The sequence below is a fragment of the Pocillopora damicornis genome, chromosome 8 (assembly GCF_964200805.1).
Source record: "Pocillopora damicornis chromosome 8, jaPocDami1.2, whole genome shotgun sequence".
Taxonomy (NCBI): Eukaryota; Metazoa; Cnidaria; class Anthozoa; order Scleractinia; family Pocilloporidae; genus Pocillopora; species Pocillopora damicornis.
Window position 1 is genome coordinate 14,313,311 of NC_142677.1, and position 16,456 is coordinate 14,329,766.

The 16,456-nt window shown below is 37.7% G+C and overlaps 2 protein-coding genes and 1 long non-coding RNA gene across 4 annotated transcripts; 1 reads left to right on the forward strand and 2 right to left on the reverse strand.

The window, feature by feature from the left end:
• Positions 1–364: 364 nt before the first annotated feature.
• LOC113669037 (uncharacterized) lies at positions 365–14,156 on the reverse strand. Of its 2 annotated transcripts, none has more exons than XM_027185030.2 (16): positions 13,929–14,156; positions 11,911–12,016; positions 11,715–11,815; positions 10,909–11,065; positions 10,031–10,206; positions 9,149–9,317; positions 8,653–8,834; positions 6,595–6,694; positions 6,281–6,432; positions 5,653–5,800; positions 4,670–4,851; positions 3,696–3,840; positions 3,138–3,319; positions 2,368–2,536; positions 2,015–2,158; positions 365–1,657 (listed from the first exon to the last, which is right to left on the reverse strand). In XM_027185030.2, exons 1-16 carry the CDS (start codon positions 13,955–13,957, stop codon positions 1,394–1,396), a joined length of 2,406 nt encoding a protein of 801 aa, XP_027040831.2. In that variant the 5' UTR covers positions 13,958–14,156; the 3' UTR covers positions 365–1,393. The 2 variants fall into 2 exon arrangements, with proteins under 2 accessions (XP_027040831.2, XP_089070300.1); XM_089214174.1 differs by having other exon boundaries at positions 8,653–8,828; positions 13,929–14,122.
• LOC149041519 (uncharacterized) lies at positions 7,041–8,375 on the forward strand. Its single transcript, XM_089214621.1, has 3 exons — positions 7,041–7,101; positions 7,190–7,342; positions 7,388–8,375. Exons 1-3 carry the CDS (start codon positions 7,041–7,043, stop codon positions 8,086–8,088), a joined length of 915 nt encoding a protein of 304 aa, XP_089070747.1. The 3' UTR covers positions 8,089–8,375.
• Positions 14,157–14,972: 816 nt separating the features above from the next.
• LOC113669053 (uncharacterized) lies at positions 14,973–16,054 on the reverse strand. Its single transcript, XR_003446057.2, has 3 exons — positions 15,982–16,054; positions 15,533–15,693; positions 14,973–15,321 (listed from the first exon to the last, which is right to left on the reverse strand). It is a non-coding gene; the product is annotated as an uncharacterized LOC113669053 (long non-coding RNA).
• Between the last annotated feature and the right edge of the window lie 402 nt (positions 16,055–16,456).

Here is a 16,456-nt window from a genome sequence, read left to right on the forward strand (position 1 = left end):
AAACTTTTCCTAATCAGAAAATCCCTTTACGGATCAGCTTTAGGTGCGTCACAAAAGGTATGCCCCAACATAGGTAATGTCAGTGCCTTATGCCAACATTTGTTTTCAATCAGCTACTTCTGGACATATGCAATACAAATAGAGAATCCTTGACTGTGCTCTGTTCGGTTGTAAAGCACGGAGGGAGCTGGCTACAGTACGAAAGAAGTGTAGGGAGAAACACGAGACGTTGTCAGATGGCGTGACAGCTTTAGCTCAGCTCTATGCTTTGTATTCTGATAGAGCACGCTCTTTCAACCAATGGCAGCGCGTGTTATACCCGAACTTTATTAGAAAGGAAAGGGCAGATAGCCAGGCTCAGACATAAACTAAAAAACTTTTTGTGTTTTTCATGAATGAGTTAACTTGCGTCTTACAAATTAGTTGGTAGTTTCGTCTTGACAATTTCGAGCCAATTCTAACCAGAGATCAGGCTCTATTTAACCCTTTCGACTAACCTACGGTATTTTGCCAGTTTATACCTAAGAGTAACAAAATTCTATTCATTCCTCAATATTCCATTCGCTCTGATGAAGGGCTAGCTCTGGGAACGTCAGCTTTGAAGCCCTTTACGGTGTGCAATTTACTCAGTTGATACTACCAAACTAACATAACAATATTTCAGTCCATTAAAATTGCACTGGTAGACTACTTTTCATGTTTTGAATACATGCATTCCTTAATGCTTGTCAATTACCATTTTGAATTTTGCTGTTCATTGCAACTTGAGCCGTCGTTAACTTTTCTTTTACGTAATTAATTTAACGAACAAATTTTACGATTTTGCATTAGGCGTGATACTTTTAGATGAATTCGCTAATAAATATCTTCCTAGTGAATTAAATTCAAACTTATTTCATTGCTTTTCTTACAACTAATATCTTAATAGCACGATAAAATCTAGAGACATCTTTCGATGTAATTAATCACCCCTGTCACCGGGGTCATTTAAAGAGGACAAAACAAAAATCACTTTGTAAAACACATCAGTGATTTCAGATTAACTAAATTGTGTCAATTAGTGCTTCAAGCCAAAATAACCATAGATGACAAAGAATTTAAATGGAATTGCTCGTTTCGTTTAATAAGACTGAACAGAATTGTGCAAGTTAACACTAATGTTAGTGTAAAGGTGTGGTTAAATTTCTAATTCCTCAAGAATCAATTTTCAGGTAATGTAGAAAATAAGTTTTAACTGGAATTACGTAGCGTTTCTTACATTTGATTGATTAAATGTTTAATCGATTGCTCTTTCACCCATTATTATCAAAAATCAACCTTGTAATTCGGTGAGTATATATCTTGCTATTCAAGGTTTAAGAGCTGGAATATCTGCTTTCATTATCATCTTCAGTTAATTGTATGACCACACTGGTAACAATCGTTTTTTCAAGAACAAAATACAGCAGCTTCCGGACGAGGCTTTGCTGGCAGCGTCTCTTTCTCCGTGATTTTCAAGCAAGTCCTTGTTCTTGGCCCACCTTTCCTCAAGAGCCTTGGCTTCCTTCACGAAAGGTTCATTAACCGTTGGGTCAATGGTCTCGTTCTCAATCTCCTTGCTAAGCTGGATGACGCGGTTTACCTTTGACTGTTTTTCGTTGACCTCTCCCAGTCGTGCCTGAAACCAAAAGTTCAAGTTCCGGGCTATAGATAAACTATGTCAAAGTAACTCTGCAGAAAACATATCTAATAACCAAAATTAATCTATCCGTCGGTCCATCCGTCCGTTCGTCCATCCCACGCTCAATCCTTTCAATAATGATCCTCTCCCGAGTGACCCGTCAGTCAGTTTACGGACGATAAACTGAAAATTTCAAATTTCGGATGGATATTCAAACAGTTTGCTGACCAACATTCTAAATTTGGTGATTTCCTGTCGAAACATCTGATCACGACCACCTTTTCTATGTAGCTGAATAGATTGCAAAGATCAGCGCTTAATTTTAATAAATTATAGGGCTGTCTGCATACTTACGTCAATTTTCTGCTGCACCCTGGAGGCCTTTTTTGGATCCATGTCTATTCGTAGTGAACCCACAAGTTTTTCAGTTTCGTCCATCCATGCATTCATCGCCTTGCTTTCTTTCTTCAACTCTTTCATTTTCTTGGTTATGATCGACTAAAAATGTACTAAGTACTATTAGTTTGTGGCATGAGAAAAGAATCGAAATGATTAAACAATAAAAACAAGCAAACAAACAATTTAAGAGCATATGTCTTTCACCTATCTATATTCATGACAACCACTCCTTGCCTCGCTTGCAGTGAGGTTCGACATCTCACTTGCAAGTATTTCATCTGCCTTTAGCCAATAATTTATTATCTTACCTCGTACGTAACTTTTCTCTGAAATAGGTGTCGCTTTGGTTCCACAAATCCTTCATCAGAATCTCCATTAACCTGATCGGGAGCTGAGTGGGCAACTGATACACTGGAGGGCACCATAATCTCTTGGACAGCAGTAGAATGCTCAATCTTACGCAAGGAATCTGCGATCCTGAGAGGTAGAATGCGTTTCAGTTGAGGGTCGTAGAACCCAAACCAAAATTTGTTTACAGAGGCCAATCAGAATTAGATATCGGAGTAAATCACACGAAACTGCCTAAAACGCTATAAACAGGTGGCTAAGGCATTTGACTGGTTTTGATGGTGCCATGATTTTTCTGGACCTACCATAGAGAGAGAAGTGAAGCAGGACTTATGTTATTTCGGATTACGTTTGGAACTAAGAGCAGTTTAAAGTGGGAGTCAAAAATAATCCATGATTTCTTTGTTCTTGCCTCACTTAGGTCGGAATACTTGCATCACTTTCTCAACCAATCAGATCCAAACTAAAATCAATGGTGACTCGGTTACTAGCATTTTCGTGCATTTCATGAATTTTGCCTGTTTTTTTTTTAAATTTTTTTTTCGAGTTCTCATTAACTTACGATTATGTTGATATTCTCCGATTGGCTATTGTAAATAATTTGGTTTTGTTTTTCGAAACTCATTTGAAAACTGATCTAATTGAAGATTTCTTTAGTATTTTAATAGTGATGAAATTTGTTCATGTTGAATTTCTCATCTAAGTAAGAAAATTTTTTTTTGCTCCAAACCTTTTCTTTTTTTCGTCAGCTTCAGCTTTCAGTCGTTCCAGCCTGTCCTCTAGTTCCTCTGTTTCATGTGTAATAGTCTCACCAGTTTCCTCGGTTACCAGATCCCGCCGCTGAACCTCTCTGGCTACATCCACAGCTCCACCCACCGAAACCTCATAAGACCCTATCTTGTTCATGATTTCCTGAAGATTTAAAAACAAAGAAATCATAGGAGGTACTGATAAATTATTCTGAGGAGTTGAAAGAATAATTGGTTCTCAGCAGATTATTGTGGATTGTATTCATTAGACACTTGAACAGCCAGTTTCCATTGTCACATTGGTCATTCCCACACTGGAAATGCTGACACATGTGATCACTTTGCAGACTCTTGAAATCCCCTCCTTAAGGCAAAAACCGCTTACATTTCTTACTTTGGGCTTTTTAGAAACAAGAAGTGCCGTCGCATTTATTATTGGCCAATCAGAAGGTCCGAGTCGTATGTCTAAATTTACTGGCAATACTGTGATTCAAGTTTAACTCCTTTACTCCCCGTGACCAGCCCAACGGTTTTCGTACCTTGTGTTTCTGTTCCGAGTCACCCAGAGACTGCCAATCGCCATCTTTGATTTCGATTGATTTGATGTCCTCTTCAAGGTCATCAAGGTTTTCATTCACTCTCCCCATCCACTCTCCACCCATGATCAAAATGGCTTGTACCAAGCTAAAATGCGTGCATAAAGATTAAAAAATGATGAAAAAGAAGTCAAATGAGGACAAAATTATTTCCCTGAAAATATTTTCTAAAAGATTTTTCCCTACCTTTGTACAATTTTATCTACTTGTTGGTTTATCAGAATAGAGAGAGGGTAGATGTAGCAAGGGAATTCGTCTCCGCGCCACGTCTTTAAAAGGAAAAGCTTCAAATCTCACTCTTACGTTCAAGTTTTCAGGGAAATATTGAGGTTTTGACAAAATGACGGAAGAAACCAACGGATCACGTTTATTTCATGAGGCAAATAACGCCTCACGCTGATAAATTATTTACGAATCACGTCTGCTTCTGTAATATTCACGTGTCATTTGCTAATTTTGGACTCAATCACGTGTCTCTTATAAACTCTTTTCCACACTCTGGAGAGATATTGCATTACTAGATTAAGATTAAGGAGGGGGGGGGGGGGGGAGAAAAGAATTTGCGTTGGGTATGTGCCGCTGGCCTTTCAGAAACTCCAGCCTAATATAGCTCATGCTGTGTCCGATTAAAGACCCCATCTAATTCTCGAGGTCGTTCATTGTCCCTCCAGGAAGAAGAGGGGTCCAAGTTTACGATACCCAAATGGCAGTTAGAGACATTTACTCAGTCTGATACCAGACTAACAATGGGAGCTAGCTGGAAGAGATTATTTAGGTGATTCATTCATAAGCTCCTGCTAAGTTGGTCAGAAGGTTTCCGCTAGATATTCGACAATTCAGCATGTTTACATGTTTTTGTTAAATAACATCTAGCGGTAAAAAAACATCTTGACCTTCAGAGGTCAAGTGACACGTACCGGTCTTTGTTAACGTCATGAGAACGCCACATCTCCTCCCATCTGGAGTTCAAATCGCTAACTTTTCTTTGCAGCCTATCGCGAGCTTCTTGTTTCATCAATGTTTTTCCCTCAGTTGCTTCAAACGTTTCCTTCACCGAACGAAATGAAGCATCCTCCTTGGACATTTTTCGTTCCAGATCCTGGAAAATGGTTCAAATATCAAGAGAGATATACCAAATACTAGTTAAGAGGAAGAGAAATAGCACAACCCGAAATCCTCGTGAGACTCGAGCCTCTGCAGGTTCCAGTTTGCTGTGGGATTGAGTACTAGATAACCCCCAGGCGACTGAGGTCATTAACTAAGTTTCAATGTAAGTTTGGGCCTTTTGCATCAAATATCTCAAATTTCAAAAGAAACATGTGAAGATATATGGAAAGTAGGGGAAAAAAAACTTTTTTATTTAGTATCTGGGAAAAGGTAAGAAAGGCCTATTTTTAACTGTGAGACAGCATAAAATCTCTTTGTTCTCTTTAAAATGATTCCCGTTCCATTCGCTTCTAGAATAATTATAGATTGTTTTGTGCATCTTTAATTTGTTTTCAGCTGAACATATCATTAAAATTCATTTCTCTGTGCTTAGCTGAGAATTTCATTGCTATTAACGCTAGCTTTATTTAGGTGTCACCTATTCTGTCTTGCTACTAGCTTACAAATTAGAAGGATAGTAGAAATATTATTGAGAAAACTGACATTTAATTAAATAAATAGCGACGCAGTAACATAACAAGACGAGAAGCGTACCCCAAACCGCTCCCTCTTACCCTTGAATTCTTTTTTCTGTCTAAATTTTTTTCCTTTTTTGCGGAAAGGAGGGGGTTATTTTAGGAAAAAATTCTCAAGTATTTTATATAATTTGATATATAATAGGTTCGTCTAAATACGTTTTTTTACAAGCGGCGTTAGTCATGGTATGGTTATTTTTGTTCTTCTTTTTGGTTACCTGTATTTCATCGAGCTGCTCCCTAACTTCTTTAATGTTTGAACCAGCAGCTGAAAACTTTTGCAGCGATTCTTCGTCCAGCTCATTCAGCGCCTTCGAACAAAGGTCTAGCGACGAATCAAATGCTTTCGTAGTCTCTTCGTGAATCCTGTCGGATGAATAATTATGAAATTAGCCCTAAAGTATCATACATGAGGTCCAAGGTTCGAGCCACAGACGGACCAACACTTAGGGTCCAAGATAAGTGAGGAGAATGCGCTGCCTTTGCTATGACATCTGCAAACGGTTAGGCGTTCTAATCATCTCGGATAAGTACGATAAACCGCTTAGGCCCTTCTTCTACATCGTATCTGTGCTGATTAGCAGGGTAAGTTAAGAACCCAAGCATTTCTCCAGAAGAATAGGGAAAGTAACTCCCAGTGTTGTGGTATAGCCTAGTTTCCAAAACAAATCCTTTTTCCAATTGGGGGCACTAGAAAAAATTCCATTCAAAACTTGGTAAGTGCCAAAGTCCCCTGCCAACTATTGTAAAGGCATTGTCCTCGTGCAGTGGTGACAAAATGCCATCGTCTCAGTTCTTTTCTCCAGCCTAACATTGAGATTTTCCTCTGCTTTAGCAAACACTAACCTTGCTTTACCACCCTCTGTCCTAGTTTTTAGAATCCACCTATCTTCTTGTGCAATAGTCTTCTTGACAGCTGCCATGGAATCTTTTACTCTCTGCTCATTGCTTTTAGTTTCATCTTCTTTATGGAACGGTGAAATGATCTTTGGTGGTGGCTTGATATGAAAGGGATGGGGGAAGGCATTGTAAATTCAACATGGTGCAATAAATAAATTACTTAACAAATAGATTCCATTAAGCCATGCGCCTACTCAGTGCAGAATGATCTTAGGCTTAACACTTTGCATTAAAGATAAATTGCGCCGCCTAGCCCATACCTTGTGGTTTGGTTCCAGCGAAGCCTCCACGATGGCCGTTTCTGTCTTTTCTACTGTTTCTTTGGGAACGTTTCTTAGTTCATGCATACTGTTATGTAACCTGTTGACAACACTTAATATCAGACTCAGACAAAATTTTCCTTAAATAATCCTGTATCCTAATTTCTCATAAATTTTGATTCAAAGGTTATACTGTAGTGAAAAATTAAAAGTCATTTACTCTTCGAGGTTGAAGGGTTGAATCGACCTTCCAAGAAGCTAGAAAAAAAGTTCGAGGTAACGCAGTACCACCCGCTTTTTTGATATTATTTACTTACAGCACAAGCATATCATCCCCCCTCCCAGATATAAAACTCAGCGAATCAAAGTTGTAGTTCTGAGTTGATGCAGTGTACGGTTTCCACTCAGAGGCTTCCTTTAAATTCCAGTTACTTTCTTTGAGTTTGATGATTCGAGATGACTTATTAAAAGTGAAAAAGGAAGAAACCACATGGGACGTGGATTATGGTATTTCGAAATACCATAAACTTCGATATCTGAAGGGTATTTAGAGGGTGGAAATAGCTCAACATCGTTTGTACTCATTGATTGCTAGCTTCAACGGGCATCGATTCCAAAATAAATCCTAAAAACGAAATAATGTGGAATAACAGAAAAATTCTTATAGGAAAAAAACCTGTCTTTTACCAAACTTGGTATGACGCCGGTATTACTAAGATAAGCGACATTTTAAACCAAAATCAGAAATTTTTGAAGTAGCATGAATTTGTCACAAAATTTAATTTAAATGTGCCTTTCACCACATACTGTGGCTTGGTCAACGCAATCCCAAAAGACTGGAAAGCTATTCTTACAAACCCTATTCCAAACGTCACACACGCGAACACTACTGTAAACAGCCTAAGAACCAGTTCTATTTACTCTTCTCTTTTAAACACCGTCTTTGTTCCTCCCACTGCCGAAACCAAAATTCTACGCCACGGGTTTACAAAAACTACCATCAAGAACGTTTATCTTATGCCATTTAAAGTAACAAACGAAGTTAAAATAATAATGTTTCAGTATAAAGTGATTCATAACGTGCTTCCAACTCGCGCCACTCTTTACCGAGACGGCATTTCAGAGAGCCCCTTATGCAACCTATGCAATACAGAAAAACAAACGTTGCATCACCTATTAATAAACTGCACACTAATACTCGACTTCTGGATTCTGTTTCAAGACTGGTGGCACCAAAAAACAAATGAAACAATAACGTTATCCACAAGTTATATACTCTATGGCTGGCAATATAGGACAAAGCATTGGCAAGTCCTAAATTATTGCCTATTGTTAGCCAAATATCACATTTTCTGCACAAGCCTTTGCGGAGACATCTTAGATTTTCAAATCTTCCTACTGTTCATCACGGGAAAACTTGAAATCCTAAAAGAGATCGCGACCGCAAAAAAAGAACTTCCGAAATTTTATCGCACGTGGGCTTTTTTACTTTAATTTTTCATACTGCTGTTTTTTAGGTTAGACTTATACTTAACTTCATTTTTGAGACCTGTATGTTTACTTGTGATTGTCTTTTAATTGAAAGAACTTTGTAAACACGCCAACCGTAAATTAAATTTATGTTAATAGTATTGTAATACATCTATCGTAACGTAGTGTATGCATAATTTGTGTAAGTATAAGTATCAGTAGTGTTAGTAACAAGTACAATGTAAGTGTAATTAATGCTGTAAGTAGTGTAAGTGATCGTCTTGTAAATAAAATTGTTTAAAAAAAAAAAAAAGATATAAAACTCAGCGAATCAAAGTTGTAGTTCTGAGTTGATGCAGTGTACGGTTTCCACTCAGAGGCTTCCTTTAAATTCCAGTTACTTTCTTTGAGTTTGATGATTCGAGATGACTTATTAAAAGTGAAAAAGGAAGAAACCACATGGGGCGTGGATTATGGTATTTCGAAATACCATAAACTTCGATATCTGAAGGGTATTTAGAGGGTGGAAATAGCTCAACATCGTTTGTACTCATTGATTGCTAGCTTCTTTCGTTTTTATTCCCTTACCTGTTCTGGGTTCCCATGAACCTGTCAATGAGAATTGTGTATCTGGTGTTCAATTCTTCTTTGTATCGTTCCACCCTTTCTGCATCTCCCATATCTAAGCGGCTACTTTCTAGAAGTGAGTCAGCTTCCAGCGCCACTTCCTCTAAATTGGGTTTGCGATCTTTCACATTTTTGAGCTGCCCCTGGAATAAGTCACATTCATTACTAACTCCGCGAGATTTCCATTGCTTACTCGTTAACCATTGTAAGGAAGAAGTTGTCAATTTCGTTATTCCTTTTAAATGGAAAAATGGCCTTGTAGTTGGAAATCTCATATATCGGACAGATGTTACTTTCGTTACTTCTCATGCAGCAAAACTTACCTATTGTTTTTTATGGAGGGGCGAGGGGGGGGGGGCTATACTTCGGACTCTTTGTTTTTCGTGCTTGTTTTTTCTGCTTTTTCGTATTGTTCTTAGTGTCATGTGTTATTTGTAGCTTTGTTTTCGAAAAGTACCTGATTTTTCTCCAAGTGTTCCTTGATGATAGCTGATGTACTCCCAGGGCTTTTTTCGTCCAGGACCTTTTCGTTAAGGTGCAGCCAGGTGTTTAAGGTGTCATATTTCTCATACCAATTATTCAGCTTCTTGTATTCACGATCCACCTCCAAACCAACAGATTCAAGACTGAAAGGAAAATGATCTCTAGGATTTAATCGGTAACTTGGAAATGCAATGTGAGCTAGTTCCTCGCAGTCAGTACTTGGTGAGCTAGTTTGTTCTACTGAACTTTTCGCTCATCCTTCCATGAAATCTATATACACACCTCGGTCCATTCTCGACACAATAGGCCTTTTTCGAATTACCGTTAGCCTCATTTTCAAAGCGAGTCCTGGTGCTCATCCCTTCATATGATTGTAACTTTTCGTTCATATACAAAGTAAATTCTTTTCATACCAATCGTTGAGCAACAGGCCTCGTTTTAAAAAGAGGCCAAATGTAATTCGGAAATGGCTTATTGATGATGGGTATACCCATCACATAATCATTTTGTGACCTGGAAGTTAACACGCACAGCTGGCTTAAATTAGCGCTGGGATACAAGGTAACAAAGTGGGTTGCTACAGAGGTCATGTATCTTACTTCGCTCTCAGGCCTCGTAAGGGCCACTGTGCTTTCTCGCTCAAACTATGTCTTGTCTTTCACGGCTCATAACTCTAGGCACTACAAAGGTGACCTACTTGCAGTATATCAGGTAGGATACCCTATAAAAATTAATCACTCTATTTCCCTTAAAGGTACCACTTTGGAAATCTTTCTTACTTTCACACGTCACGTTTTTCGATCACCTCAAAGTAGAAAGAAGAAGTTTTTAAGGAAAAGCATGAAATTACTTTTACCTGCCACTTTTGTTGATCACATTTTGACAAAGTGAATTCCACCTGATCGTTATGCCTTCCAGTTCTTTCGTTATTTCATCATTCTGATTAGAGTCTCGTTCTTGAAATATTTTGTTTACCAGACTTGTGAGGTCATCTGCTGGCTTGATTTGATTCACGATGTCCGTTAGTAAGTTCTGAAAAAGTTTGGGATTAAGGTGACAATGACGTAATTTCTGGCACACTTAACAAATAATATCTCCATCCTCATAGTCAACTAACAATGCATTGATAGTTTGAAATGCAATACGAAATTTAAGAATCATACTCTCACAATGTATAACTCTCACAATTTATAACATATTTCAAAAAACCTCAAGCCTGATTTTGTTTGTAATAACAATGGTTTCGAATGAACGAATATTCCGAAGCATTGAAACGTTTTTAAGTAATGTGCCACTGACACGTTGGTCACTGTTTTAAAGAAGGGATAAGCGCTCACGCATTTTACCATCCGTTGTCAGTTGCGACACTTTGTTCTTCTTACGTAAAGTTCACTATCCAACGGCTCAAGCGATTATGAAATGCATCTGAGTACATGTAGTATTCAATACGAAAACATGGAGGTAATGTCGCTATGATACCATGACATCTTTATATGTGGTCGTTGCCTGAACATTAAACTGAAATGATAATCAGAATATGAAAGGAACAAAACGAGTATGTGAAAGATATATGGTTGATTAAGGAATGAAGATGGTCAGAAATCATGACGAAAGACATTTACCTCAAGGATCAGAATATGTGATAAAACGTAACCACTAAGTTCCTATTTTCCCCTGCATTTTGATGCTATATATTTTAGAAATCAGTGATACTGCTGGTCAGAGTTTGCTTACCTGATAATCTTCTGTGTCATTTATCAGCTGATAAAGCAAAAGATGTTTAGGATTTTCCTTTTTGGACCAGGAAGGAAGAGCCTCTTTGATGGAGCCAATAAAAGAAATTTTTCTCTGTTTTCTATGATTCTGGATCTCCTTCAATTTCTCTAAAGATCTTTAAAAGATAATATTGAAGATAAGAGGGGCGACTCGTTTGCTGTTTTATTTGACACTTGTCCATGTGAGGTCGCGTTTTTCAGGAACTCGAATGGGCACTTCCGGTTATTAAAGTGAACCCTGCTATGTGACAAGTATGAATTTCTTTCCAGAAGTTCAAAGCACTTTTTCCAACTTTTCAAACAGCTTAATAAACTATTTAAGAATCGTGTCTTTCACTGACCAATAATAATTATATACTGGATAAAGTAAATGCTGATAAAGTTCTGAATGCACCCCCACCAACTGCAGTCAACTCCGACATTACGACATTAGAAGGATTTACTAGCTCGATCATCTATGCCCACATCTATCAAGGGACCCAAGTAACACTTTCGTTTTGAAAAATTTTTTCAAATACTTTCTTGGCTCAGTCAAGAGGCACACCTACTTCTGGTATAAGTGGTTGCATTACATCGGAAACCCTAATGCTAAAAATAATGACGTCAGTTTGAATAAAAAAGTAGTAACTTAGGGAGATACCAATTTTTATACTGAGCAGTTGTCAAAACAGTTTTAATTGGTAGAGGGGTCGCTGAAAGTCCACGAAACACGGGCAACAATGAAAGCCATTTAAATTGGCTGTTTACAGTTTTGAAGATTCATACCTCGACAATCTTCTTTTGCATTCATTCAAATAGGGCTGCCAATCAAGCATGTACTTTTTGTCTCCATCCTCGTAAGCAATTGTTTTGGTGGATCCCTTCTCCTAAAAAAAGAGATTTGAACAAGTACTCTAACATAAAGGCCCTAAAGACAACAACAATTGCTGTGTGTTAACAAGTCACAGCGAAATCTACTCACTAGAGACTTTAAAGATTCACATTTCTTAGCTCTATCCTCTAGGCCTCGTAGTGTTCGGCTGAATGCCGCCACTTTCCTTTTGAATTCTTCGGCAAATTGCTCAGCACTGTCGAAAGAAGCAAAATTTAGGGTTAGAGTTCACATTATTATCCGAGCTCGTTAGCTGTATCTGTCAGCTAGCTAATGATTTAGAGCATGGATTTACGAATCAAGGCTTTAGCGTTTGAAGACAGTGGAGATAGATATCCAGTAAGTACATAAAGTCAAAGGATCCAGATGAAATAGCACTTTTTCTCAAAGAGGAGGGAGGAAGATGCCCCTGTTTTAACTTACAGATGAAATTTGTTGTAAATCATTACGTCATTATGGGCAACAACTCGCGTGAATTAGAGTGAAATTTTCCGAAAGAGAAAGTACACCAACGAAAACGGAAGAGAGCTGAAGCAAAACAGCAAGAGCAGGCAACTGAGTAGACGTATTTCTCAAACATAATTAAATTACTCATGCAGAATTTAAAAAAGGCAATCAAAAAGTTAAGCGGCAGTCAAATTGGCTCTTTCTGCAAGTGAGCTGATAATTATTTTTAATTGATAAACTTCAAACAATTTGATAGAATGGTTGATCGTCTCAGTTCCAATCTCCTTTTGGCATCAGTCGCAGAGTTTATTAAGTCGCGTGATGATATTTGGAATAAAGTACCTTTCCGTAATTATTCTGCGGTTTGTACCAAGTTTTTCTCATTAATTATGCTAAACTAGATTTTCTAGAAAAAGTTAGTTACTTGCGATCGACCACAAATGCAGTTGTCCTTCTTCTTATAATAATTTTTCTGAGGAAGATTATTATAAAATCGTGGTTGCATTAGGTAGAGGTATGAAGGCATTGTGCGATCTGTTCATTAGGATTACAATTGTTTTTTCCAATCCATTGAACATTTAGCTTTTGGAAAACCCTGGAACCTTTGCTCGGCTGTCTAACATACCTTTGATACACGCAAATTAGTGTCTACGAAACCAGTTGTTGTAGTATACTATCACTTTTTGAACTTCAAATAGCACTTACCTTAAGAATAATAATAAGAGTACTGACTATCGATGCATCTAATGTTTATAAATTCCAACCCAAGTATATTTTGTTTAATTGAATAGTTCCCAGTATGTTGAGGTTTCTCTTTTTGCATGCGGTGAGCCAATCGTTTTAAGTCTTCGCTCAATTTTGGTCAAAAATGAAGACATATCTTTTGAGAGTTTAAAACTTAATTCGATGAACAATGGCAAACAACTGTGAACAGATTCCTCCTCTTTTCCGGACTTTGTACAAGTCTTGGTGACCTTCACCCTATTAAAAGCTCTTCGAGAAAACAGCGGACAGAGAGCAGCATAATAATAAATACTAATTGAGAAAAGTCAGGATCGAACAGGTTTCTGAGCGATAGGGCTATGAAAATTATCAGCATGACCCGTGTCGATGGGAAAGTAACAAGAACGTGCTGTCGGTCCTCGTTCAAAGGCCGTTTTCAGGCTAAGTTAATTTCTCAAACTCTCTTTGTCTTTCTACAGATCAATGAGATTTTCTGTTGATAAAGAATAACATACAAACATAGCGAAACATCTTAAACAACAGCTGTGCTCCATGTTCTTATGAACGACTGCTGATGACGAGTGATCTGGATAAGTCTTTAATTCAACTGCATTTATCTAAACACCACGGCTCAGAAGCTCTCAGATCAATTTAAAAGTCCTGTGATAACTTGTGTATCGATGCTATTGTGATATATCTATTCATTGATAGCCTTGCATCAATATTTTTCTTGCATAATTAAAATTGGCAAACTTGTTGCTTAATGCATAAGTAGACAAATTTCATCGGAATAACTTTCGATTATTCCTGTTTAGCTCATCCTGTCTTAGCTCGTAAATCTCTTCATACCGAGAGAACTCGTGCTGTACCAAGTTTGACTGTGGTTGTTATTTATCGCTTTGTCGAGCTTGCAAACGGGCTTTGTAGAATTAACTTACCTTTTAACCTTGTACTTCTGCGATGACATATTCAATAACACAAACTTGGTTGGCTCTATCGCTCTCTTGAAAAAAGGAAACTTGAAGAACAACTGAAGAACTAAGTAGAATTTTCGCTGGTCTCAGTTGAGATTTGCATACTGGGAGTAAAGAAGCAACACATTCCACTAGGTGTGCCTTGTTTGCATTTGAAAGAACGTGATCCAGTGCTTCAATCTTGTCGCAATTAACGTTCTGGATGAAAGACTTCTATTGTTAACTTCTGTTGTTAAGATATAAGGCTAAATTTAAACTGGACTGAGTTTGCAAGGGACTAATGACATGAAGGATCGATAGAATGAGAACTTGAAGCTATGCCAATGTTCGTTCCCGAGAGAAGGTCCGAAAAAACAGCGTGCATTGATCAAGTGCTCGTCGAAAGGTTTTTGCACTTCATTTAAGCTCATTTTCGCTATTTAAGAAGCGGTACTCTTTCATGATGTAAATATAGTCGTTTACATTCCAAAAGCCATTCAAATACGCTGAACTCTGCAGTTTCTTTCATCCTTCTATTACGCAAAAGTTTCGCTTTCTAGCATTCTGCCTCAAGGTATCCAATAGCCAAGAGCAAAAAGGGACAGCGGGTGGCTATGATTATATGCAGAGTAGATTCTGCTTTCTAGACTTGGCTAATCTTCCTTAATAGACAAGGACAACTTTAAGCTATGAAAGGGCCTCAGGGGTTGCTGAGCATCAAATCTCGCTGTAGCAGCAAAAAATACTACCAGTGCTCTTTATCTCCCTTACCAAACTTCTTCAGCAACCGTGCAGTGTTTTGCTTTTTTTTTTATGTAGCAGCTCCGTGATTAAATAAAGGAGTGGAACAGAACACGGAGAAACCTTTTCCATCCACAACAAACTAACAGGTTTAAGGAGCTGTCGAAAGACCTGGAAAGGCTTAGGCATCTTAAAATTTCATGTTCCCAGGCAAAAATAATCACCTTTTTGGGTTTTTTATACAACTCCATGTCAATCTACCTCATGGTCAGGCATATCACACCTCTGGTTAATGTCAAATCAAATTCAATTTGAAGGCACTTTAATTTCTTATAGGAATGAAGATGGACGGATATACTATTGCAAATTACTTAACGAAAAAAGCGTAACACACTCAAGTGCTTACAGTGAGAGAGTTCAATCATGTAAAAACAAAACAAACTCAGGACACCGTAATTCTGAATAAGTCACTCGCGACGTTCCTGTCAAAGGCGATTTTATTCCCATTTTATTTAGAGAAATCAGGAGATCGAAGTTACACGCATTATGCTGTAATTACAGAAACAAATGTCTCATTAAGAACGAAGAATTTGCCTTTGCCTTCATCGGATTATTGGTCACAATGTGATTCAACCGTCTGATGAACAAAAAAATGAAACAACGTGTATGAGAAATTAAATTGTATTCAAATTCATTTAGACTCATCTCTCATTAAACTTGAAAGTAAATAAAATTTATGGTAAGAGTTCTTGTGGAATGAATTAAGTTTGTTTCAGAACATTACGATACTTCCAATCTAAGCTAAAACTTAAACTACGTATTGCAAAAAAAATCGATCTGAAAGTTACCTTGAAATTTATTTTGGGTCGCATAAGGCAGCAAACGTGGTCACGTGGACAAGTTTTACCATTGACCTGAAGAGACAAGGAATCGGGAGGACATGATGTTTTCACACATGTAGCCCATTTGGTGTAAATTTGTGTCCCACAGTCACCGCGTGCTGGAAATGCTAGGATTAAAAGAAAAGAAAAACGTCAGCAATTAAGAGCTTATAACTGGTTGCGCGTTCATCGGCGGTTCGCACTTGTGCGAGATGTAATTGCTATAGTTTTTAGTACGAAGTGTAAGATTACACTTTTTGGCTCGATCGTCCATATTTTCCTTGGTCTGCAACTTGGCGCCCTCTCAAAGGGGTGGATTTTCCTTCACAATAAGTCCAGTAGAATTTTAAATAAGTAAGCTTAAGATAATTAATTTTTTTTAAATTTTTCAAATCAAATTGAGCTTGTCTTCTTACCTAATAGTGCCATCGAGAGAAGGACAACTGCAAAAGCTAAAAACTTCATGCTGTGTATGACACAAGGACACTGGCGATTCTGGAATGAACAGAGTACATGAGAGGATCAAAACACCAATTTTTTGTTATATGAGAAGGTAATATTTTAGCATCGATCATATTTTTCTCATTTCGGTTTGAGAGGGGAACATTTGAAAGTTCTTAATAACTTATTACGCCTTACGATGAGTGAACAACAGAAATTTTCCATGGAATAAAAGTGAATTTTTTATGTAATGATTGAAGTCTTTTTATAGCCAATTCTTAGCACGCTACATGGTAACCAAAATTTACGAATTCATGGTGATGTACTCGTGGGTGTTAAGCTCAAATGACAAAACTGTACGAGGCACGCTTCCCAAAAAATTTAATAAGTAATAGAAAGCAAATTGGCCCCATTCGATACTTATTAGCATTGGAATATTGACAATGGAAA